Below are 24,419 nucleotides of genomic sequence, written 5' to 3' on the forward strand. Positions count from 1 at the left end.
CCCTCCTCCATCATCCCTTCTTCTCCCAGGACATGAGGCCTAGGTTACTATAGCAATCACCTTTAGCTCTCCATGCTCCAGGTACTAACTCATTCTCCATCTTACTTTTGCTCAGTCTCTCTAGATCCGGTGGGAGGCCCCAAAGGAGTTCCTCTGAGGAGCACCATCCCCCGTACCACCTCGCAGAGGCTCCTGAGGGTACCCAGGCCAATGCCTCCTATCCAGAGCACCCCCACCACCCCAGAGGCCAGCAGTGCCAAGGAGAAGGACCTGGACCCGCCTGGAGGCAGACAGGGTCTCCAGGATTCGGGAGCCAGCGCCCAGGAGGTAAGGCGGCTCTGCAGCTTCAGGTCTTTACTGCAGTTACCTTACCTGCTTTCTGTTCCTTTATGAACTCTTGTCCCTGTCCTCCGTGCATCTCTGCAAGTGTCCTCAAGACCAGGGTGGCATTGAGAGAGATTCTAGGCCCTCATCCCACATTTTCCCATAGTGGTCCAGACTGTTGTGGCTACCCTGAGAGTGTCGGGAGGCTCCTGAGAGGTACAGGGGCTATAGTACTGTCTGTCCTGGACTTGGTGGCCCCCAGACTTTCTCTGCTATTCATGTTTTGGGATTTTCCTGCTTTTCTGGTCATCTCTTGCTTAATGTCAACTCATTGGCATGTGGGACCACCTCCTTCCCGGCCCTGTTTAGTACATTTGTAAAAGCAGAGCTCTGAATTGAGTGTTTTAGAGGGTCCCTTCCAGCTCTACATAGTTAAAGATTTTTCTGAAATGAGAAGAAAAAAATCCAAAAAGTAATTAAAACAACAGAAAAACTTGTCCTTCTTCCTACTTGGAATGGTTGGGAAGGGGCTACCTTCCCAAAGTTGGAGTGGGGCTAAGAGACTGAAAAGGGAAACAAGAGGATATTTCGAAGTGTCTTCTCACCAGCTGGTAGGAGATGCTCTGTGAGAGGTTACCAGGAGCTGAAAGTACAGTGTGAGTCATGCTTTCAAGGACCAGGCCTCCCTCCCTCGCAGGTGCAGATTTCCAGGCAATACCTGCACTGTGCTGATGAGAAGATGCACAAGTCTTTAGGAGGCATCGTGATCCCGCCCATTCCGAAGGCCCGGATGCCCACAGGGACCTCTTCCTGCAGGCCTGGCTCTTTGCCCAGCCCCTTGTGTTCAGGCCAGGATGTGCCTATGGAACCAAGGGCTCCACATACCCGGTAAGTGGCCTACTTAAAATCTCAAGTCTGTTTGTCGTCATCTTTCCTGTAACCCCCCCCCCCCCCATTCCCTTGGGCTCCTCACTGCTGAGTCACCATGGGTGGCACAGCCTTGAGGCATCAGGTTTGGAAGGATAAAATCCCCTCCTATGAATGCCAGACACACGGAGGTCATACCATTGTTGCAGCTTTTCTGATCCTAGACTCTGGCTGGCTCTGAAGGCACATGACAAGAGATATGGGCAGCCTGTTTTCTAGTTTCTTAATGTCTACAGTTGCCATAGTGATGGATAAGATACACTTTGTTTTAGGGCATAATCAAGTTTATTGTGGCTCTTTCTTATTATGTATTTTCTTAGCTGACAGATACTAAAACCACCACCAATATCACAAATAATGTGCGTGTATAATGTACACGGCATGTGCTCACAAGTGTGCATGTTTGCATATGTATATGTGTGGGTATATGGGTTTTCTGTAAAACTTTTGAACTTTAAAATGTTCTTCCTATCCAGAAACAGCTGGAAGAGGCTCTAGGTTTTCATGAATCTGCTCGTATGTAGGCGGGCAGAGCCTTCTAGATGGCTATTAGCATCCAGTGGCTAGCCCAGACTGATGATCCAGCGAGTGTGTAAGAATTCATAGGCACATGCCTGTGAATGTAGGTCTGTAATTATGTTTGTGTATGTGTGCATGTTTGTATACATACATGAGTGTCTGTGAAGGTATGTGTGAGTGGGTGTTTACCAACTGTGGGTCTGACTCTCCTAGTGTGGGAGTATTAGTTTACATCTTTATTGCTATAATAAAAAACACAGGGTCAAGCAAGTTACAGAAGTGTTTACGTGGTTCCAGAGGGTAGGAGTTCACTCTGGCCAGGAAACACCAGGCATCGTAGCACAGGATGCTGAGAGCTCACATCTTGACCTTCAAGCAGAGCAAGAACACTGGGAATAGTTTGAGGCGTTTGAAACCCCAGAGCCTTCCTAAAAATGGCATAGTTCCTCCAGCAAGGCCACACCATCTAAACATTGCTACCCATGCTGGACCAAGTGTTCAAATGCCAAGACTATGGAGCACCTTTGTAACATAAGCCACCACATATGGCTGTCACATCCTCCTCCCACATTTCCTTCCAAAGTCTCTTTTCTCTCTGGCTTTCGTGATCTCCTGTTTCCTGCTCTGCCTTCTCTGGACACACCTATGTCTCCACCTTTTTTCTGGGCCCTGGATGGGAGCTCTTCCATTTTCACCTTCACACGCAGCTCACTCTGGGCTGGCCTCCCCTACTGCAGGGCGCTTCCCTTGGTGCCCACACACTCCTCCTTCCTTAGCGTTAATGGTAGAGTCCTTTCTCTGTCCAAGGCCTTTCCTCCCTCCCATCTCATGATTAAGGCTGTGGCTAGCCTTGACATTTTCTCATCCTTCTTCCTGGTTTTATACTCATCTTCCAGGCACTCTCCTACCTGCCTTCATCTGTTGCTTAAACTTGCCCCTCAAAATTTGTGTTTGTTGTTCTTGTTTTGTTTTGTTTTTCTGGACTCTTTCCCCATTCCCATGACCTCCAGGATCCTGGGGCTCTGACTGACTTTGCCATGGCCTGACCTCTCTCTGGAGAGCCACACTCTCACTGGGACTTCTGGTTTCTCCTGACATGCTGGTCAAAATGAGAGGAAGTAGGAGGCGGGGCGTGCACAAGGGTCACCTCTCACTTTCCCAAATGCCATTTGATGGAGGAGCTGCTCTTTGGTTACATCTTCAGCAGCCTGGTTCTAGCTTCATGTGCTTATGGTCTCTCACTGAGCGGCCCTCCCCACACCTGTCCTGCAGTAGCAGCGCACACAGGAGCTCCCATCTGCTTCTTGTCCGTGCTGCTGCCTCGCACTTCGCACCTAGAGCTGCTTCTTAACTTCATCCAAAAGGGCCTGGTCTGCCTTATCCAGCCCCTTGCTGTTCAGCCTCCCTTTCATGTTCACACACCATGCAATCCTTCTGTGATTCTCCTCTTTCTGCACCTTTTGCTTCCAGCAGCTTTGAGAGGAGCGGCTTGGTTTGACCTCCAGGGAGCAGCCTCCCTCTCTCTCCATAGAATCCTTCTGACTCCTTTGTGGGTGTGCTGGGTCCTGAACCAGAGCCTCACTTCCTCTGTGGCACTTTTCTGTCCTGTACATCAGCAGGGTCCTTCCACCTCTGCCTCACCTGGCTTTCATGGCTGGTGAGGACAGGAAGAGACTGCCTCTGTCTTGTTCACACACCACAGACTGCCTGTCCACCCCCACGAGCCTTCCATTGTTTCATTGATTTAACTTACAAATCTTGGCTATTTAAATTGATTTTGTTTCTTCTTTATGTCTGTTCATTTTATTTATCTTGTCTTGTTTAAAATCTCATTCTATTCTTTCACTTACACTTTATAGGTCTGGGGCTATATCTCAAAAACCTGTGATTCTAAACCAGGAGCCTGGCAGGAATTAGTCACATAGAAAACAGCCCCCTTAGCCGTTTGAAGGAGAAACAACACAAGATGAAGGACAAAGACACTCAGGGAGGAATGACAGAGGCGTTTAGGAAGCTACAAAGAATCTGCTTGTGAGACTGGCTCAGCCTACGAGAGGCCCATGAGTCCTTACCTGAGGCCTCTAAGCCCTCTCTTGAAGCAACTTGGGGTCATCGAACGCTCTGAAGTATGGGGATGAGCCAGCTCTGATGTTAGAAGGCCACTGTGGGGCTGGGGAGGTGGCTTGGCAGGCAAAGTGTGCAGTAGACACATGAGGTCTGGGTCCCTAGAACCACCGGCAGCTGGCCATCAGGACCTGTCTGCGGCCCCCATGCCTGAGAGGTGCACATGGAATCCTCAGAGCTAGCCGGGCAGCCATGTTAGTTGGAACAGCAAATGTGGGCTCAGTGAGAGATGGAGGGAGACACTCAGTGTTAACTTCGGGCCCCCACGCTCATGTGCGCACAGCTGCATGTACACCTTTCATACATGTATTGCCCCTCAACAAACAAAACACCAATACAGCCAGGCATGGACAACTTATACATACAGTTTTTAAAAGTGTGGGGGACTGTGGGTGGGTGAGGCGGCTAAACAGCTAACACACCTGCTGTGCAGCACGGGTCAAGGCAGAGGCTGTGGCCAGAGCTGGGGAGAGAAATCCGGGTCCTCCATCCGGCTACAGCCAAACATGTAGGTCTAACTTAAGACAGCAGTTTGCGTATGTACACTGGGTGCTAGCGAACCGCCTAGCCCTGGCTGAGCATGGATTCCCAGGCTGCCCGACTGATAGCCAATCGATGCAGTCTGGGCGTAAGGAGCTATACCTCCCACCACTCTGACAGGGAAACTAATCTATCTCTTTGTCCCTCTTACCACCCCCCACTCTGGAGCATCCTCAGGCTTCTGGCCCTGGTGTCTCTGGATAACTGGGTTTCACACAGTTCTTTTCTCTCTCTTACTTTTAAGATTGACTTGTGAGAACGGGCCTCTGGAAAAGACCCCTAACTCTCTGGGTACGTATCCCCACCAGGACTCATCTTGTTTCTGCTTCTTTGCCTCCGTGTTCTGGGTTATGGAATTAGGCCAGGGGAGACCCGAGGGCTCTCAGGCCTCTCGGTTCACAGATTGACGGGGAAGCTGAAGTCATTGCACTTTAGAGTGGTGAAAAGCTCATGCCAGGGAACAAGAAGGCAATGGTACTTATCAGCACCTGCTCTGCTGAGCACAGGATACACACCAATTCACTTAGCACAGGACGGTCCAGACAAGGGAGGGATGCACCAGGTGACCCAGGCTGGGTAGTTTGATCCAGGCTACCTTGAGGCTCAGTGAGCTCACAGGGCTGTTCTTGGAGCTTGTTAAGCAGCTCGGCTAGACCTGCATTCAGGGTTGCACTGTGGCAGAGCAGGCCTGACACAGCAAGCAGAGGCTTCTTGTTCTGTGGAAAGCATACAGAGACGACCTCATTGGACAGAGACATTAAAACCACTGCTCATAAGCCTCAGGCAGTTGCTCTCAGGGCAGGTCAGGGGAGCAGGGCCAACCAGACAGTGGATGTGTAGGAAGGGCAGTTTTCTATGAGGAGGAGGGAAGGGAAGGACAGGAGGGAGAAGGGAGGGGAATGGATACAGAAGGTTATCCCTTCTGGACTGATGTTCTTCTGAGGGAGGGAGGGTCACTGACTTGCTGGCAGGTCCCTGACTAATCAGTTCAGCAAGGGAAGTGGCTGGTGGAGTGACAGGCTGTTGCCCTGGATGCTCTGAGCTGTGCCTGAGAGACAGGCCTGGAAGGTATACCTCCTGTCTCCCTGGCTCAGTTGTGTGGCATGTGCCTGGGTTGCCCAAGACAATACACAGGAGACCCCGTATGTCCTTATGCGCTAGCCTTCAGATGGCTGGCTTGGGGTTTGGGCCAGGAGACCATGTCACCAGGTGTTTTCAAACATGAACAGCCTGCTCAGACAAGGCTTTCTAGGTGTCCCTTGGGGGTGTTGGTAAGGAATCGGACATATGCAAAATCTTAGAGTGCAGTTTGTCTCTGGCTGTCAGCTGGGGTGGCATTGCCCTATAGTCTGCTGTAAGGGCTCTGTGCTGTCTCTGATCTCACAATGTTCTTACAAACCTCACTCTGAGCAGTTGGCCTCTGAACATCTGCGCCTTCTCCCATCTTTGACCTCTTAACCGTCCCTCACCCTGCCACAACCAGAGGGACCCTTCATAAAGAAATGGTAACCAAAGAGCATGTATATACACATGCTCAAAATGCCTTTTCCAGTCCTGGGCATCCCCATACGGCAGTCCCAGTTTCAACGAGCTCCTGGCAAGCCAGCTCATTTGAGGTGGTGAATGCCCAGATTCAGGGGCAAGAGGAAATTAGGGGAGTCATCCTGCTCTGTCTCTGTTTTAAAATGTACCTTCTAATAAATGGGGGAAACACAGAGTAATGGTGAGATTTTATGGAGTTGAGGTTGTTTGGAAAAGAAGGTTGCTGGGCCTCAGTTTCTCCATCAGTGAAGAGAGAGGATTCCATTAGTGTTCAAAAATTCTCAGGCCCCTTTCACTTCTGCTGGAGAGGTATAAACATCTGGCAGAATTATTTTATTTGATGGATTTTCTACTTTCTGCCCACTTAGAATAAAATGTGCAGTTCTTGCTTTCTGAATGAATGAATGAATGGATGAATGAGTGGGTGAATGACTGAATGGTTAGAGTATGACTTGGCAATGCTACTCTGGAGAATATCTAACTTCCCCATTAGGGAACTGTGGGCCAGAAGGACTGAAGGGCTCATACTGTAAAATCCATCAGGCAGAGAGAGGATCAGGACTGTTGACAGCCCGTGGTGCCACTGTCCTCAGCTCTGTCCCTGCTCTTGACTTCTCCAGCTCCAAAGCCTTTGGTCCCAGCTGTCAAAGCCAAGTCTGCTGAAGCCCTCCCAACGTCCCTGGCTTCGTCACAGCCTGCCTTTACTCTGGCAGCCTTCTCCAGCCATGCCAAAGAAACCCTCTCCCTGGCAAACGAAGAAGACCAGAGGGAGTCCAGCACCAAGGTACCAGGGAAGCAGGAAGAGGAAGAAGCTGAGGTCCAACTGGCTAGATGCAAATATGCTTCTAAAGTCTGCTGTGTGAGGCTGCTGGTGGGGACTGAGGCAGAGCCAGGAACTGTCAAGGCTGTTTCTCCTGTGGACAGTTTGGGGAGGAGGACTGCAGAAACAGAAATAAGAAACAAGAAGAAAGCTGAGGTTGAGGGTGGGGACCAGGAACGAGGAGGAAGGCAGATGGAAGCGGGGAGGGGGGGGCAGAGGTCCCATGTGGGCTGCAGGGGAGCAGGGTGCTGGAAAGAGGACAGAGGCTTAGCTGAACCAGGCTGAGGAATTTGAACTGACCCCCAACATAGCAGCCAGGAGGCAGCTGACTCAGAGGCTGATGGGTCAAAGCTGTTCTTGACAGGCTGACAAATACCTTGCACTTGGAAGGTTGACCTTTGGAAGGTGGTCTCTCTTCCATGATTGAGATGAATTTAGTCACATAGTTATTGTTGTGGGATCCCTGTGTTCCTTTGACACAGGCAAGGCAGCTTAGCTCTGAAGCAGATATGGAAGGCCTGCCCTGAGCGTGTGCTATGTCACAGACACAAATGCCTTACTAACAACATTTGAACCAGGCTCTAAAGAGGGTGGCCACGAAAACGCTATGTGTGACATGACTTTATCTTACAGCCTGCCTCAGCTGCTCACTCCACAGTCTTTGCACAGGCCTGGGCACTACAAGTCACATTGTCCCAACCATGTCCCCCAACTCCAAGGTCCTACTTGCTCACCACCATTTCCTGTTCTGGCTCCACCCACCCAGTGCTCTGGCTTCATCTTTGGCTGTTTCCAAGTATCAGCAACATTCTCCTGGAACCCAGGCTACTCCTAGCAGCCTAATGGCTCTCTATTGGCCATTTCTGGAAACAGAGTCCTTACTGTCCCTCTGAGGTTCCAAATGTCACATCTCAATCCTCCTCTGCCTCGCACCAGCTTTTGACTCAGCTTCTGATATGTCCCTTTTGAACTTTCCACCTAGGGACACACGTGAGAAAGGAGGCCAGTTCATCTCCTCCCTCCCTTACACACCCCTCCATCTTCCTGACCTGTAGACACCGAGGACCCCAGGGCTCAGTCTCTGGTCTCTGGGCTACTTAATTATCTCCGAAAGTGTGTTCTATCTGTGGTACCATCACCTGTGTCTAAAGTACCGCAGGCTAAAGACTGTCAATGTTCTCATCCCACTTCCTCTTACCTTCAGCATCTTTTCTCAGATATCTAGGGTCTGAGTCTACGGTGCCTAGAACCCCTACTTAATTCACAAGGTCTCTACTAGTGAATGGCAACTCCTAGCTGCTTAGGCCAAAAATCCCAGGTCTGCTTTTGGCTTCTGTTGCCTCCTATCTCTCTCCCTATTTTGTGCAGCAGCAGAACCAACTCTACTTGCAAACAGCTTTTATGTTCCACTGTCCCCCTGCCCTCCCTTTACCCTGGTCCACCCCATCTCCACTCTTGGATGGATGTTCCATTATTCTCTAATGACTCTTCATGTTCTTGATTATCTCCAAGAAATAGCGAGCATGATCTTTGGGAAACAGAAGTTAAAGCATTCTATGGTTGATGGTAACATCACTGGTGGGGGCTGCATAAAGGGGCTTTTCATCCCATTTTTACAACAACAACTTTTTCTTCTCATCGTCCTCCTTCCTCCTCCTCTGCCTCCTCCTTTTTCTGGAACTCACTCTGTAGACTAGGCTGGCCTTGAACTCAGGGATCTGGTGTGCACCACTACTGTTGGCTCCATTGTCACAACTTCTTCCTTTTTTTTAAAAAAATGTAGGACTTAAAGAAAGATTTAAAGATTTATTTATTTTCTGTCATGAGACACACCAGAAGAGGACATCAGATCCCATTACAGATGGTTGTGAGCCAGCATGTGGTTGCTGGGAATCAAACTCAGGACCTCTGGAAGATCACTTAGTGCATTTAGCCCATGAGTGATCTCTCCAGCCCTCACAACTTCTTAAGAATATCAATCTATTTAAAGATAAAATGTTATGGAAATTCAGTCTTTGGAGAAACTGCTCTTCCTAAGTGCAAGAGTCTGATTCTGTCATGCCTCTGTTCAAGATTTTAAATGGCCTTTTATGTCCTGATGGAAACTGGAACCCCTTGTTACTAGCCCTAAAAGTCAGCATAAAATGGATCCTTCCCACTCCTGGCTTGCTTTAACTCACTGCTCCCCACTTATTCTGGACACAACCTCGGGGTCTTTGCAGTCACTCTTCTGCTAAAACATTTCTCCCCTCAAAACGATGTGACCCATTGCCTGTCTTCATTTGTGTTTCTACTTACATTTCAGGCTGAAGGGAGTCCTCTGTCTAAGGGGCTTCCTCCCTGAAGTCAGTGCTGTCTTATTGTTTTACTTTTCCTCTAGCAGATCTCATATGACATCACTGTGCCCCACCTCTTCCAGGATGCTCACAGAGCACCAGGACTTAGCTCTTTCTTGTTCCCTCTGGAACAGCGGCTGACACACGGAAGGCAGTCTTACGCTTCTTGTGAGCTCTCAAGGTTAATAGACATTTCCTTGACCTTGTGCCAGGTCCAAGTCACCATCTCCAAGTCTGCCCAAGAGAAGATGCGTCTGAAGCAAAGAAAGGAGATAGAGCTGCTCCAGAGGACAAAGGAGCCAGAACGGGAGCGAGAACTGGCTTCCCAGGGCTTAGGCACACGGAGAACCTCAGCAAAGGAAGGTACTGATGCAGTGGAGACTGGGAAAGCTTCCTAGACAGCTCCTGTGCTCTTAACCTTCCAAAAGAGGGGCTTCCCACACCTCTCCTTCTCCATCCTGAGACAGAGCAGAGAATCATCCCTTGTCACCCGCTGATGCACCAATTGCCAAGGATGTGGAGGACCTGTTCAGTCCAAAATTTTTTCCCACAGGCCTCCTTCCTTTGCGGGGCAGTGGAACCCTGTCAGAGCCCACTGGGATGAGCAGCCCATGCAGAAACAATGTAGGAGCCCTCCAGAGGAAACGGGCTAACCGAGCCTCCTTGCCCAACATCCCTGTCAGCAAGCAGGAGCCTGGCTTTGCCCGACATGCATCAGGTGGGACTTGACCTTTATCTCGACCACCTCTGCGTGCTCTGGGGTATGGTCAGGGGGACCCTGGAAACCCGCCTTTGTCATGTTGTACAGTAGATGGCTAGGCAGTTCTGCCAGCCTAGTATGACATGTCCTAGAGAAGTCATCAGTATATGAGGACCAAAGATACAGGCAAGAACTACTTCCAAGGGGAGCTCTGGGAAGATTTTGGATGCCTGCCTGGGACTTCATACTGTTGGGACTGAATAGGGCTGGCTGGGACCAAGGAATTCAAGATCTAGCAATGACACCTCAGGGTTACATGCTAGGGAACCAGGGCGTGTTCCACCTCACTTCTAAAAAAGCCTCTTCTCTTCCTCCTCCTCCTCCTTCTCCTCTTCCTCCTCCTTCTCCTCTTCCTCCTCCTCCTCCTCTTCCTCCTCCTCCTCCTCCTCTTCTTCATACTAGACATTCTAGTGTTCCTTCATTTGAACTTTTTTAAAACTAAAGGTTGAAGTTAAACATTCTGATGCCTGTTTCCTTTTTCTGTGACGTGGACGATAACACTGGTTGGAGAAGGCAGAGTTTTGGTACTATAAGCGTCTTTGACTTGCTTTTCCCATTCTTTGTATCTTTTCGGTTGTGTCAAACAGAAAGTCTTAAGTTGGGACTCTTCTTCAGTATCTATGGTTTTATTCTAATCACTTGTGTGCCTGGTCACTCTCTGTAGCCCTTTATCTTCCCCCTCAGCCTCTCAGGGGCGAGGATCACAGGCATGTAACATCCTGCCTTTCATCTTTGCTTTGGTTTTTGTTTTAACAAAGAGACCCATGTTTAGGTTCAGAGACTTCATAAGCTAGCTGAAATTTTAGAGCCGGAGGTTTAAAGATTAATATCCTTTCATTATAAACACCATAGTCTGTCACAGGCAATACCAGGTTACCCGTGATTGTGACCTAAAATTCCCTTTCAAATAAGTGTATTTAGTTTTGAGGTTTTATTTGAAGAAAGTGAAAAACAGCTGAGAATTACAGGTAGTTAGAGAGATATGGTTACCTAGGACTTCAGCTTAGTGGTAGAGCATTTGTGTAGCACGTGTAAGGCCTGGCTTTCTCCCTCTGTCTCTATCTTAGTCTCTGTCTTTGCTATCTCTCTGTGTCTCTGTCTCAGCCTCTGGCTGACTCTCTGTCTCTCATGAGAAAGGGAGAGAATGCACCGAAGGTAGCAGATAGCCTTCTCCACAGCCATGACTGGCGAGGAGCCACCATTCTGAGTGCCCTGTGACCTGGGTGGTGTTTGTGTGAGAGAATGAATTATGAAAGTGATCAATACCCACTGCCCTCACCGTGTAGAGCTCAAGACTCATGCCACCCATAGTGATGGTGGGCTACCAGCCTCAGACTGGACCTGAGTCTTGGACCCAGGATGGTCTGTTTCTGTGCCATTGTTGAAGCTGCACGTGTTTGTGAGTGGATGGGTAGATTTAGGAAAAGACAATGCTTTCTTCTCATGACCTCCCTGGAGCTGAGTCTGAATCCTCTTATGCTCTTGACAGTCCTGAGAGCGTCACTTTGTGGCTTTATCAATCAGTTACATCTGCACCTACTTTTTGGTCCGTTTGGAAATGATGTAATTTCTGGACTGGAGCTTGGTTGCCATGTATTGTATTTGCCTAATGAACTCCATGACATTGCTGCTTGTCTCAGGAGCCTGGAGACAAGCTTGCCTTCACTTCCTCAATTCTTTCCTTACAAGTGTGCAGAGCATGGAAATTCCTGGACCACTCTTGAGGACGCATACTTATAAACATCGCGGAGAGGCTGGTGGGTGAGGGCAGGCCAAGACAGTGTAAACACAAACCCTAGAGACTAGAAGCTGAAGTGTCTCCCGCGGGGCCTTCTGTGTCTGAATGTGTGTCTCTGAGCAAGCCTGTGCTTAAATTCTAGGTAGAGAAAAAAGATGTCGGAGGGTGGTGTGGAGGTAGGGAGGCATCCAGAGTACTGGCTACTACTCCAGTAGTAATAGTGTTGCAGCATTATATCCTCAGGTATTCAGGAGGCTGAGGATTGAATGTTCAAGGCCAGCCTGGGCAATTTAGTGAGACCTTGTCTAGAGATAAAGTAAAGAGTTAAAGACAGGGCTGATGACAAACTCAGTGGTACAGCTCTTGACTGGTGTGCTCAAAGATTATGAGTTCAATCCCCAATAAAACACATACATACATACACACACACACACACACACACACACACACACACACACACACACACACACACAAATACGCACACAATCAAATACATCCAGGTCCAGGATCTCCTGAGTATACTATGGTGAAAGTCCTGGGAGAAGGGACTCAAGGAAGCCTCACAACAGAGCTAGCCAGGAAGGGAGACATGGGAGGGAAAGCTCAGCGCTGGCTATGTGAGAGAGGAGCTGAAGGGGTATGTTGGGTTTTCGAAATTCCTTCCTGTTCTAGAACTTTCTGATTCTGGAATCTATCCACAAGAAAGAAAACGTGTTCTGTGCTCTCTGTGTGTTTGTCTGTCTCTGTCTTTCTCTGTACATCTGTCATTTTCTGCCTCGACTCTCTCTGAATGTGTGTTGTGTGTCTTGACTGAACCTAGAGCACCACACACATTATATAAGCATTCTACCACTGAGTTACACCCAGCTATGCTCTTCCCTGTTTTCTGTCAGTTCCTGAAAGTGTGGCCGCATCTTGACCCTGCAGGCGACAGCCCCCTTCAGTGTTTTTCACTGTTCCCTGCCTTCTTCCAGCCATCTGTCCATGAGTGCTTCCAAACCAGGCATGTCACAGGGGAGGGATGGTAGGACTGAAGGAACAGAGGTTTCTGGAGAAAAGTGAGCAAAGGAGCCCATCAGCCGCTCATTGTTCCGTATCCCAGCAGGGGTAGGAAAGGACTGGAGGTGGGTCACAGGCTTAGTGGCTTCCATCTCAGTGTGTGAAGGAGTGAGTGTGTGTGTGTGTGTGTGTGTGTGTGTGTGTGTGCGCGCGCGCGCGCGTACGCGCACACACATGCATACACTCGAGTGCCTCTCTGTCCTCCTGGGTGATGCTTGCTGTCTCCCTTGAATACAGCTAACTCATTACCTGCCGTGCTTACCCTGGGCTCTCCTGAATGGGAGGAAGAGGAGGAAGAGATGGATCTTCGAGCTCTCAGGGAGTTGAGGCCCTTCTCCAACCCAGAGCTGGGGCTGACAGATGCCCTTCAGTGCCTCAACAGTGCTGACTGGTGAGGAGGTGCCTTCGGTGTCTGTCCTGTGGCTTGGTCTGTGTCTGGGGTGGCACTTAGGAGGGCTATGGAAGATTTTCTTCCCCTACTTCCCTGTACCCTCACCCCTAGGGCTTGCTGCCATGGAAGAAGTGTGTGTGTGTGTGTGTGTGTGTGTGTGTGTGTGTGTGTGTGTGTGTATGTATGCCCCTATGTAGGTTCATATGTTTGGTATCTCTAACTTTTTGTACATGCCCTGGGCCCTTCCAAATCTACCCTGTGTACTGTTCTGTGACATGTTATAGCATGTTATAGGCATGGTTGGTAGGAATCTGAATACAGAAAAGAGAGAACAAGGAAGGAAGGTCGGAGCTTTGTTTCTCTAAATCAAGTTTGTTAATTTATGTGTTTAAAAACAGGATCTCATGTATCCCAGACTGTCCTTGAACTTGGTGAGAATGACCTTGAACTTCTGTTCCTTCTGCCTCTGCCTCCTGAGTGCTGGGATGACAAGCATGTGCAGTTTGTGTGGTGCTGGGGACCAAACCCATGGCCTTGTGCTTGTTAGGCAAACATTCTCCTAACACAAATATATCCCCATGTAAATCAAGTCTGATATGAGGGTCCCCCCATGATGTGAATGAGACACATGGACTTAGTCACTAGTGAGGTAGTGACTGGTGGCCTAGAACACTTGCAGAAACCTTCCAATCTTTAGCCCCCACTTAAATCAATTTCTTGGCATTGTCTATCTTGTATCAGAGACCCAAATAGATCCTGTGTGACCAGAGTAGAGGGCCAGTTCATAAAACAGCTTGCATTGACCGGCTAGCTAGGATTCTAAGCCAGGGTCTTAGCATAGAAACCCTGCTTCAGAGGCCTTGGAATCACACCCTGCTGGGAGCTATCTGCAGAGAAACAGGACACCTTCCTCCTCCCCTCCTGTGACAGGCCTGGCCTTGCTTCTCAGGCAAATGAAGGAGAAGGGCCTGGTGAACATCCAGCGCCTGGCAGCTTGTCACTCGGAGGTCTTCGGTACACGGCTGCATGATGTGTCCTTGGCAGTGACTGCGGAGGTGAGGCCTACACACAGCTTCTGTACTTTGCCTCTTCCCCCTAATCCATGTATATTCTGTCCCCCATCTTAGCTGTTTGGATGAGTTACACAGCAGCCAGGAGAGACTATAGCTCCCTGGAGCCTTATTTATTAGCCTCTAGTCGCTGAGGTGGGAGTTCGCTCCCCATCCCTCAGATAGCAGCACCGAGAACTAGGCTTTTTTTTATCTTGTAGTCTTTGGGAGTTGAAACGTTTGGAGTCTTGTGTTCCCATTTGTCATTGTCCATTGTCTTCTGTACTCACGACATCTAAAGAAGCATGGGGTACTCTGGGTAGATGCTACACCTCAGGGCTGGTGTAGCATCTCTCAAGGCTTGGGTCTCAACCTAGGTCCTGTCCTGAAAGACAGTGACATGAGCTTCATCCCAGCAGAGGCCAGAATACAGCCTTAGGGACTGTCCTAATGAGGGTGGGAGGGTTGTGATGCGGAGGACATGCTGAGGACACTTGTGGTTGAGGTTGGTTTCTGCCCCCGAAGCCTGAGTGTGGTGTGAAGTGAAGAGGGGGCCGTTCCTGTGAACCCACTGTTCTTTCCCCACCACAGTGGCAGAACTCGGGACAGAAGCACCTGGAGGAAAGAGTTATTTTAGCTCACGGTCTCAGGGGGGTTTCAGTTCATCATGGCAGAGGAGGCGTGGCAACTGGGAATGCTTCTGTGCATGGTAGGAGTGTACTGTGTACCTTGTTCACACAACGGCAGATAGCAGAGAAGCCAGTGGAAACAGGGGCCTAGATCAGTCAAAGGGCTGCCCCTGGTGACCTACTTTCATTGGTTAGGCTCCACCTCCTGAAAGTCCCCCATTTTTCTAACCAACTTGGGGAGCAAGTGTTCACAGCATGGGCCTGTGGGGAAAATGTTAAGTTTCAAGCACATGTACAAATTTCAGACAGTATTGAAGATGGATTACTAGTTCCGGTGCTAGCAAAGTCGATATGACAATGACAGCATAGCCACTCTGCCCGGAGATGCTGAAGGGTTTAACTCCGGTGTGGCGGAGGAGGAGGACAGGGCCTTGGCATCCCCGAGTAAGTGACAGGGGGGTCCACACTGTCTCCAGAGCCCCTTCTCTTTGCTCTCAAGGTCACTAACCTCCGCTCCAAGGTATCCCGCCTGGCCATCAGCACCCTGGGACACCTCTTCCGAGCTTTGAAGAAGAACATGGACCAGGAGGCTGAGGAGATTGTCCGCTGCCTTCTGCAGAAGATGGGGAACACCAGCGAGTTCATCCAGAGGGCAGCCAACCGGGCTCTGGGCGCCATGGTGGAAAATGTGACCCCTGCCCGTGTACTGGTGGCCCTTACATCTGCGGGTGTCTAGTATGTGCTGTCCCTGTGTGTGTGTGTGTGTGTGTGTGTGTGTGTGTGTGTGTGTGTGTGTGTGTGTCAGGGGATACTGGTAGCTTCACATATGCATGTGTCTTGTATGTACTGTCTGGGTCTATGTGTCAGGGGAGAGGCCCCGGCATATGGAATGAGCAGAGAAGGCAGGAGAGAGGGACAAGGAGGAAGAAAGCAGAAACTGCAGCTATAGAGGGTCTTTTGGGATGGTGTGTGTGTGTGTGTGTGTGTGTGTGTGTGTGTGTGCATGCTGAGGCATCCATACCAGGCTTTACTGTAAGTGGCTTACACAGTTAGCAGAGGTGTACCCTGTGGGTTTCTGCTACCTTTCCTAGGCAGTCTTCCAAGAATGGAGTAAGCAGGGCTGGAAGGAAAGGATGCTGCTGTTCTGCTTAGGCTGGGAAGCACATGGTGGTCATGGTAACGTTTGGGAGATGGAAGAAGCAGCCTCAACTGTACCCTGGGGGCTCCTGCCCCTCTCAGGAGAGCTATGTTTCTTTCTGATGAAATGAGGACCAGAAACAAAACTGGTCTTTCTCAGGAGGAGGAGATGAGATACTGTTAGGCCCAGATTTACTTCCCTCAAGTCAAAATCAAATCAGCAGCATCACCAAAGGCATTTCCCAAGTTTTTCCTTCCACAAAACAAAACTACTCCCTACTTCTGCAAATCACTTATCGCCCCGAGGCATGTACCCCTTAGACTGCCTAGTGCCCACTGCACCTGCCAGCAGACCCTGTAACTTTTGCAAAGTATTGGCTGCTTCGGGGCCCCATGACCTGGATTCTCTGGGCCTTTGCTTTCTCAGCTGATGGTGGTTCTGAGTGCCAGTGACTAGCTTCATGAGGCGGCCTCTAGAACAGTGCCTGCTTTAGCTAATCCACCAAACACTGGCTGAATGAACTTGGGAGAAATGGTGCCTTTGCTAGAATTTTCTCTCTGCCTCAGCTTCCTCTCCTGTAGTGTGATGGCAGCAGCTCACAGTTGGTTGGAGATGATGGGTAAGATGTCCCTGGCATGGGACCTAATATAGGGCTGTGACAAGTGATCACAGTCAACAAGGATGGGTAGACAGTCTTCAAATGCCCAGGACAGGGTTTATGTGTTCGAGTCTCTGAGACACTTTGATTGTGTGCAGCATGCTTTAGATATCTAGGGTGAGAATTTGTGGGTCACACTGAGTAGGGAGGGCTCTCATGTTCCTTGCTATGTGCACAATAGTGAAGGTACCATGGATGTTTCTGTGTGGAGCGTGTCAGCACTGCCTGCTCATCTGTGGGCACGGAAGCCTTGTTTTGAGAGAGGTAACACTTTAATGGGTTTCTCTCACCAGAGGTCAGGTTCCACCCATTAAATGACTAAAAGTGTACCCAACTGTCACTAAGCACCACTCAAGTGCTTAGTACCAGCAGGAGCCTGGGGGATACAACAGGGAGGGTGACAAGGTTCCTGATTTCAGGGACCTGGCAGCCTCACAGAGGATGGGATGCGAGAACACAGCTATACTTACCAGGGGACCACGCAGGTGCCAACTCAGAGCGAGCATCTCACTCTGCCTGTGGGACTAGGGAAGAGCAGACACTGGGAAGGGGTTTCCGAGGTGGAAGAAAGATGGCTACCCTCATGTATAGACAGGAGTGCCTGTGCTCACAAATGCCCTGGAAATGGTGTGTACAGGCCCCTTTGGGGACAATCACATGACTTCATGCAGCTGTTCTCCCCACTCCCATTGATGCTGTGGTCAACTTCAGTTCTGTCATTGGGAATGACTACTCAAAGGCCAACCCCCCACCCCAGGCCATGCAAGAGAGGGTTGGAAGTCTCGGCTGGCATGAACATGGGTCTACAGTCTGCAGTTACAGATCTGCATGTATGTTAGTCTGAGGTCTTCATATCCCAGGTCACCGACCTCTTAGCCATAGCTGTGTTTCCTTTTAGCCACCGGAACCCCTTAGTCCGGAAATGTACTGCCAAGCATCTCTCAAGTGTCCTGGAGCAGATCGGGGCGGAGAAGCTTCTCTCGGGCTCCAGAGACAATACAGACATGCTGGTGCACAACTTGGTGAGGTTGGCCCAGGACTCTAACCAAGACACCAGGTAGGTCTGGACTCGGGACTGGGCATGGCCCAGGTAACAAACATTCATAAGGTCCAGTGTCCTCAGAGTTTAGCAAAGGGACACTCAGATCGATAGAGGCGGAGTCTTTCCTTTCAGATGTGTTCTCCTATCTAGGCAGCGCTCAGTGACGGTTGCCTCTCTTGCCTTCTGTTCCTCTACTCCTTGTGATAGGGCTCTTGGGTCCGTCTGCCCCAGCTCTAGTCTCAGTCTATTGGGCTGTTTTGGCAAGGGTGTTTACCGAGCACTCTCTTTACTAAGTAATCATAGGAGAATGACTAGGAAAGATGAACACCCCGGCTATGTTGAAGCTCGCCTCCTACTTGAGGAAGGCACACAACAAACAGTAAATATAACGAGCAGTTTAGATTATAGATATGGGGCACAAACATTAAAAAGCCCACAAGATGGAGAGGGGATTCAGGGATGAAACTTGAGGCTGAGACCAGGGATAACTGCAGAGACAGGTTGATGGAGCTGGTTCTCTGAGGGTCTAAGTGTGTAATCCAGGCAAAGGAAACAGTATAAAGGCCCCAGGATGAAAACAGATTGGACAAGGAGAAGGATGGCCAGGCTGGGAGAAACCCTGGCTCATGGCGGGCAGCCACATGTCATGAAGGACCTTGGAGGGCAAGGTCAAAAGCTGGACTATAGGCTTGTGATGGGAGAGTTTTGGGGGATTTTAAAGTGTGTGTGTGTGTGTGTGTGTGTGTGTGTGTGTGTGTGTCTGTCTGTCTGTCTGTCCATATGCATGCATATGTGGGGACAGGGCTTGAAGCAAAAGCATAGCAGGGCTGATTGTCTTCCCAAACCAGAGTTGTGGCCCAGTTGATGGCAGTTGATCCTGCCCTCTTACTTTCTGGGATATTGTCACTATGTCTGTCTGGATGTGAGGCTGACAGTCTAATGCCTTCATTTCAAAGAACATTGAGTGTGGTTCAAGGGATCAAGGCCATCAGGCTCTGCTCTAGAGCATCTCCCTCCTCCCCCTCCCCAATCAGTGGGGCAGAAGTATTGGTCACACCTCAGTGTCCCCTGGAAGACTGAAGTATCCGCTCTTCTGTTTCCTCTACTGCCCAGGGAGCTGGACATAGCCTCTTTGTTTGCTGAGTGGGAATCTTCTGGAATAAATCCAGCACTGCACTGCCACCCACTGTCCAGTGGCCATGCTGGATGATGACCCAGAGTGCCTCCTGATGCCTGAGCTGCTACCTCCCCTTGGTCTGGCCAGTGACTGGCAGTACCTACCCCTTCCTTCTTTACCTTTTTCTTTTTAAACGGATTTAACAGGGAAAAGTGATGTCCCCCCACCCTGTGCTTCAGTGTCGTTTCTCTGATGGCTTTGCTTTTCATATGACGGAAGACAGATGGCAGTTCCATGATCCTGGCAGGAGATACTGGAGGCTGGAACCAGAACACGGGTTGGGCATTTGGTCTGTTTTGAAGGCAGAGCCATTAGGATCTGAGCTGTGGGGGTTTCAAAGATGCATAAAAGCCAACGATGGCTTGTAGGTTTCAAACTGAATAGCGGTGTCAGTGGTGGTGCCACTCACTGGAATGAGGACTACTGCAGAGAGGGCTTGGGCTGCCTGTAACTGTTGGGAAGGAGGGATGGAAATCCAGACCTGAGATCTCCCTGGATCTAAGGGCTCACAGTATGACACTGGCCACAGATTTCATTTTCCTCTGTGGTGCTCTGGTTTCTGGAGCCACAGAACTCCCTCTTTCTCCTCGTCCCTTAGGGCCACTTCTCCACTCTACCTATCATCATGACCGTGGAGTGACCTTTGTCCTCTGCCTTAGTTTCATTGACCGTTTCTGTGATAGAATACTCTGACACAAACAACTCAAAGGAGAAAAGGCCTTTTTCTTTTTTGACTAGAAATTCTAGGTTACAGCCCATCACTGTGGCACAGTCAGGGCAGTGAGAACCTGAAGCAGCCGCTCTGTTCCACTCATGGGCAAGAGCACAGAGCAATGAGTTAGCGCGTGCATGGGCTCAGCCAGCTCTCGCCTGTCACTCACGCCAGAGTCGCTAAGATGAGCACATTGCAAATATGTCTTCCTGTGTCAATGAACTCAACTAAGAATATCCTCATACGCCAACCTAGTCCAGATCACATTCTCATTGATACTCCCTTTCCTGGTGACTCTAGATTATGTTACGTTGACAATTATAATTAACTACTATAGCTCCTTTCTCTGTCTCTCCTACCACCAGCCTCAGTTTCTTCTCTCTGATACCACCAGTGTACCTCATTCCTGGATGCCCCATTCCCATCCTTATAAAAGTCCTTTACCCTTTCTCTAGTCAGAATGTGTTCCCTATGCTGTTCAAGGTCGCCAGTACTCACTAAGTCATGCAAGATGCAAAATGGGGATCCCCATTTTTTACTGTATCCTCCCAGCCACGTCGTCCTCTAGCATCTTCTAGTCAGAGGCTTCGCCTACTTGCTGTTGACTGGCCAGTGACTGCAGTCTGGGATTTGTTTAAACTCATTGCTGGCGGTTGATCATTGCATGAACTTTGAAATTAAAGTTCGTACTGTAGGGATGGTGCTAAGAACTTTTCTTTGCTTGTTAACTGGGGGTTTATGTTCAGAAGTCCCTTTTGGTGCTGTTGAGAGAATGTGGAGCTAATTTCTGTCTCGATGCCTTAGCAGTGCAGTGCAGTCCCTGGGCACAGCACAGTCCCTGGGCACAGTGCAGTCCCTGGGCACAGGCCACAGATGCAGTAGTGTTCGAGAACAGCATGGCAGCCATCAGACCCAAACCCCACATCTACTTGCAAAGCCGGGAAGTGCATGCAAGAGAAAAGAAAGGACTACAAGTTATGTGACCTTTGTTCTCTGGAAACCTCCACACATGGGGCAGTGGCACTGAAGACAGTGGAAATGGCTAACATTTTCTTACATTGGTTTTCCTTTGTGGAAGAGAGAGAGGCGTTTCATAAATAAAAGTCTGAGGTTGGGTAGAATATTATCCTTCTAGATACTGTCTACTCCAAGCTTTGAAATACTTCAATTTCAATGTCTTTACCAGTTCTTGAAACTGACAGACCTTATATCATTCCCACTCTGGTGCTATGTCTGGACTTCCGGTCTTGCCTGGTCTGTGATGGCGGCCTCCTGACAGGTCTTGCAGCCTCGGTCATCCTTCTCCATTCACCTCCTGTCAGAGTTAGAAGACTGATTTTGTGTTTAGTTTAGTTTAAGTGTGTGTGTGTGTGGGGGGGTGATTACGATCATGGAGGTTAAGAAAAACTGTTGAATCCCCTAAAGCTGGAGTTATAGGCAATGAGACATCTTTACTGCCTGGAGATATTTTGATTAATGATTTTTTTTTGGCCATTGCTCAGCTTCCCATTGCTTGTAGGCCAAACCCAGTCCCTTCACATTGTCCTAAATACAGCCTACCCCTTCCTCCAGCTTCTTTTAGCCTCATATTCTCCAACCACATCTGGCTATTGTGTCAGACTGTGTTGTAGACTTTAGAATGACCCTTCTATTTCTTACTAGTCCCAGTGTACTTGTGAGTTCCCACCCAGTGTACTTGTGAGTTCCCACCCATCCATTGAGTCCCCAAACCAAGCTCTCCTTGATTCTTACCAGCCAGCACTTTTTACCAGGTAGAGTTGACTGTTCCCTCCCATACCTTTCCAGACTTCTGAGTGTCCCAAACCAAGGTGGGAATGTTAATAACACTTCTGATAGCCGTGCAGCAGAACATTAAATGTTCTCCTATTGGATATACAGCTATATGGATATTGGATATATTGGGTAATTGCTAGAATGGAGATCTATTAAAGAGACACTTATGGAGAGATGGCGTAGTGGCAAGCACTTTCCCAGTGAGGAGATGAGGAGTCGTGCGGCTGCTCTTACATTTATGGCCAAAGCTGCCTAGAGTGTCTTGCTTGTGCTTTGGGGTGGGTTGTGGATGGGTTCATCTGAGAAGTCTTCCAGGGAACCCAAATTCCATTCCCTGTACCTACAGTGCACAGCTTACAATCACCCACAACTCCAGAAGTTCTGACATTGTCTATTGGACTCTGCAGTACCTGTACACACACATATACCTAGACAAATATACATAAAAATGCATTGTAGAAAATCTTGAAAATAAGGTACATATGAAGAATATTACATAGCTTGGGAGGATGATTAATAAGAAAGTGAAAAGTCTGAAAACAAATTGCCCGTGAATTCTGCTATCTATTAAGATGTAAATGCATAGGAAAAAAAAAACCTAAGACAATATATAAAAATTTAATGGCAATTTCCTCTTGGTAATGGCATTATGGATGATGTTTATTCTTTTATGAATCTAATTTTTAACTGGGTAGGGATTGCTTTTCTAATTAGAAGTATGCAAATAGCTCTCCTATTATAAATGGGAAAGTTGTATAAAGCTGTAGAGTGAATTTATCAGCCTCCCAGTGGCCGTTTCTCCATTTGCTTTCTCCCTGGTGGCAGGTTTTATGGCCGGAAGATGGTGAGTACCTTGATGGCAAATGCAAAGTTTGATGTATTTCTGAAGCAGTCCCTCCCATCACATGACCTACGGAAAGTCATGGTGGCCATCAAACAATGGGTGAGTTGGTGGAACTCAAGTGGTCGGTTTGGCCCTCCTGTAGGTCAAGGAAATGAGTCTGGGTTCCAGAGGCTTCCATTTCATTATGACTGTTGATGGGTGGCTTAAATGTGCTTTCTGTCTCCAGTGCTTGTACCGGGGTCTTCCCCATGTGTGTCACGCCCTCCACTCTCTCTTGTCTTAAGTGGAGATTACAGACTCTACTGCCTACCTCCAGGGCTCCAGGCTGTGACCTGGGGTGCTCCGAGGTGGAAGGCTTATCATTCTTGTTAGGATTTATACTGCTATGTCAGGCTGCCCCTTTTGGTTTACAGTCTGTGTCTGTTTCTCAAGGGAACACAAGACAATCATGAACTTCCATCTGCCAAAGGTCGAAAGGTGTTGAAGAGTCTGGTGGTGTGTGAGAACGGACTGCCTAGTCAAGAGGGGTATGGCTGTTCTTGTGTCTCTGGGGCCCCATGACCAAAGCTGTCAATAGTGTCTTACATGCCTGTGGGATTGTGGTCTGGGCATGTCTGAAACTTAGTTGCTTTTCTGTAGCTAGGTTTCATCATTGCATCTGTAAAGGATGAGTTTGTAGGGTATGGTCTCCTCCCCCCATCTTAGGCAGACTCAATTCTGGCTTGACAACATCTGCCCCAGATGTTGAGTCCAGGAGAGTGTGATTCTACTCTGTCAGGCTCATCGTCTCTTTGTTCACTTAAATTGGGTGCATGTCCCTTAGGTGCTTGGTTGGTCAGCCTGGGGTATTCAGACAGATTCAGCTTGAGGCAGATTCAGACATGGGCAGTCAAGAAGACCTGACCTGAGGGTTGGAGGGTGTGTACTGTTAAGAAAGAAGCAGGAATCCTCTGCATGAAATGTGAACCCTTCTGCCGAGGCAGATTACAGCTGAGTAGTGCAGGATCCTGAGGTTTTACTGAGCTCTTCAGTGACATCCTGTAACCTCCTACTCCACTCCTCCACCCTGTACTAGATCAGTGGCCAACTTTCCTATCTTCAGTCTTTCTTCGCTGTGCTTATTCCGAGTACCTAGGACTTGCTTATTGATCCTACAAGATGCAGCGTGCCTGTCACCTTCTCTCAGACGCTGACGTGGTGCCCCCATATCCTCAGGGTGGACAGGCTGCCCCTTCTTCACATCTCAGTTTCCTGTCAAAGACCTGGTGTCTCATCTTTGTTCAGTATGCAAGAATGTGAGGTGCACAGACAAACAATGGAATGGGTGATACTGGAGCCCGTCGGGTGGGACCTGCATGCAGGGCTTTGAACTAAGTGTGGGAGACGGGACTCCTGTGTGCAGCCTCTCTCATGCTGGCTGAGACAGTCTAGGCTCTGATGGATGTGTGATCCAATGTGAGGAGCAGGAATACTCTCTGTTCCTAGAGGTGTGTGAGAGCCAAACCAACAAGGGGCAGGGTATGGGATCCAAGAGAGGTGGGATGAGATGGCCTCCAGAATCTTGAATCTTCCCTTATTGTCAGGTTAAATATATCCTAGCTGGGCTGGTGGCAGGGTGGGCTTCTCTGTGGCAGTGCACCTGTCTAGCATCTGTGAGCCCCTGGGTTAATTCCCTCTGCCTCTACACTTGCATGGGTCATGTGTCCATGGTACACTCTCAGTTACCCGACCCTCAACTCTTTCAGTGCAGGATTTAGAAGAGGCTAGCAGGGGTTAGACTAGGCTGTAGGAGACAAAATGTTTGTGTCCTACCTGGCAATGGGATGCAGCTTAGGATGAAAGATATGTTCATCCCCTGGGCTCTTCCCCAGGGGTCATCTCCTGCTTCTGCCTAGGCTTGGCTCCAATGGCCCACGACTGATGGGGCTACGCTCCTCCATGCGGGGTGGTGCCGAGATGGCAGAGCAGTTGTGGGAACTGACCAGGCTGTTGGAAGCCAAGGAGTTCCAGGCTCGCATGGAAGGCATCGGGAAGCTACTGGAATACTGCAAGGCCAAGCCAGAGCTCATTGCTGCCAACCTAGTCCAGGTGAGCACCCACCTGTGTTCTCCCCTATTTCTCCTGTCATTGACGACCCAGTCTGGACAGCTCTGATCTGATTTGGAGGGATGTACAGGGAGCCCCTAAGCCTTCATTTCTCAGACAGTCTTTGTAAAAGAATAGGCAGATGTGGGCAAGGGTTTAGAATGCTCAGAGATGTCCTGGGTGGCCTGTGTCCCTCTGCCAGAGAGGGTGC

At 49.2% G+C, this 24,419-nt stretch overlaps 1 protein-coding gene across 1 annotated transcript in view; it reads left to right on the plus strand.

Moving 5' to 3' along the window:
- Positions 1-24,419, plus strand: part of TOGARAM2 (TOG array regulator of axonemal microtubules 2) — a gene marked incomplete at both ends in the record, with an annotated part of 41,578 nt that overhangs the window by 4,097 nt on the left and 13,062 nt on the right. Inside the window, 13 exon segments of the mRNA XM_080911392.1 lie at positions 116-327; positions 1,022-1,212; positions 4,679-4,725; positions 6,597-6,760; positions 9,345-9,495; positions 9,686-9,850; positions 12,927-13,080; positions 14,030-14,135; positions 15,258-15,493; positions 17,453-17,611; positions 22,105-22,222; positions 22,556-22,663; positions 24,089-24,211. Of these exon segments, the coding sequence (XP_080767518.1) occupies positions 116-327; positions 1,022-1,212; positions 4,679-4,725; positions 6,597-6,760; positions 9,345-9,495; positions 9,686-9,850; positions 12,927-13,080; positions 14,030-14,135; positions 15,258-15,493; positions 17,453-17,611; positions 22,105-22,222; positions 22,556-22,663; positions 24,089-24,211 (1,934 nt within the window).

This window comes from Micromys minutus, assembly GCF_963924665.1.
Source record: "Micromys minutus genome assembly, chromosome: 1".
NCBI lineage: Eukaryota > Metazoa > Chordata > Mammalia > Rodentia > Muridae > Micromys > Micromys minutus.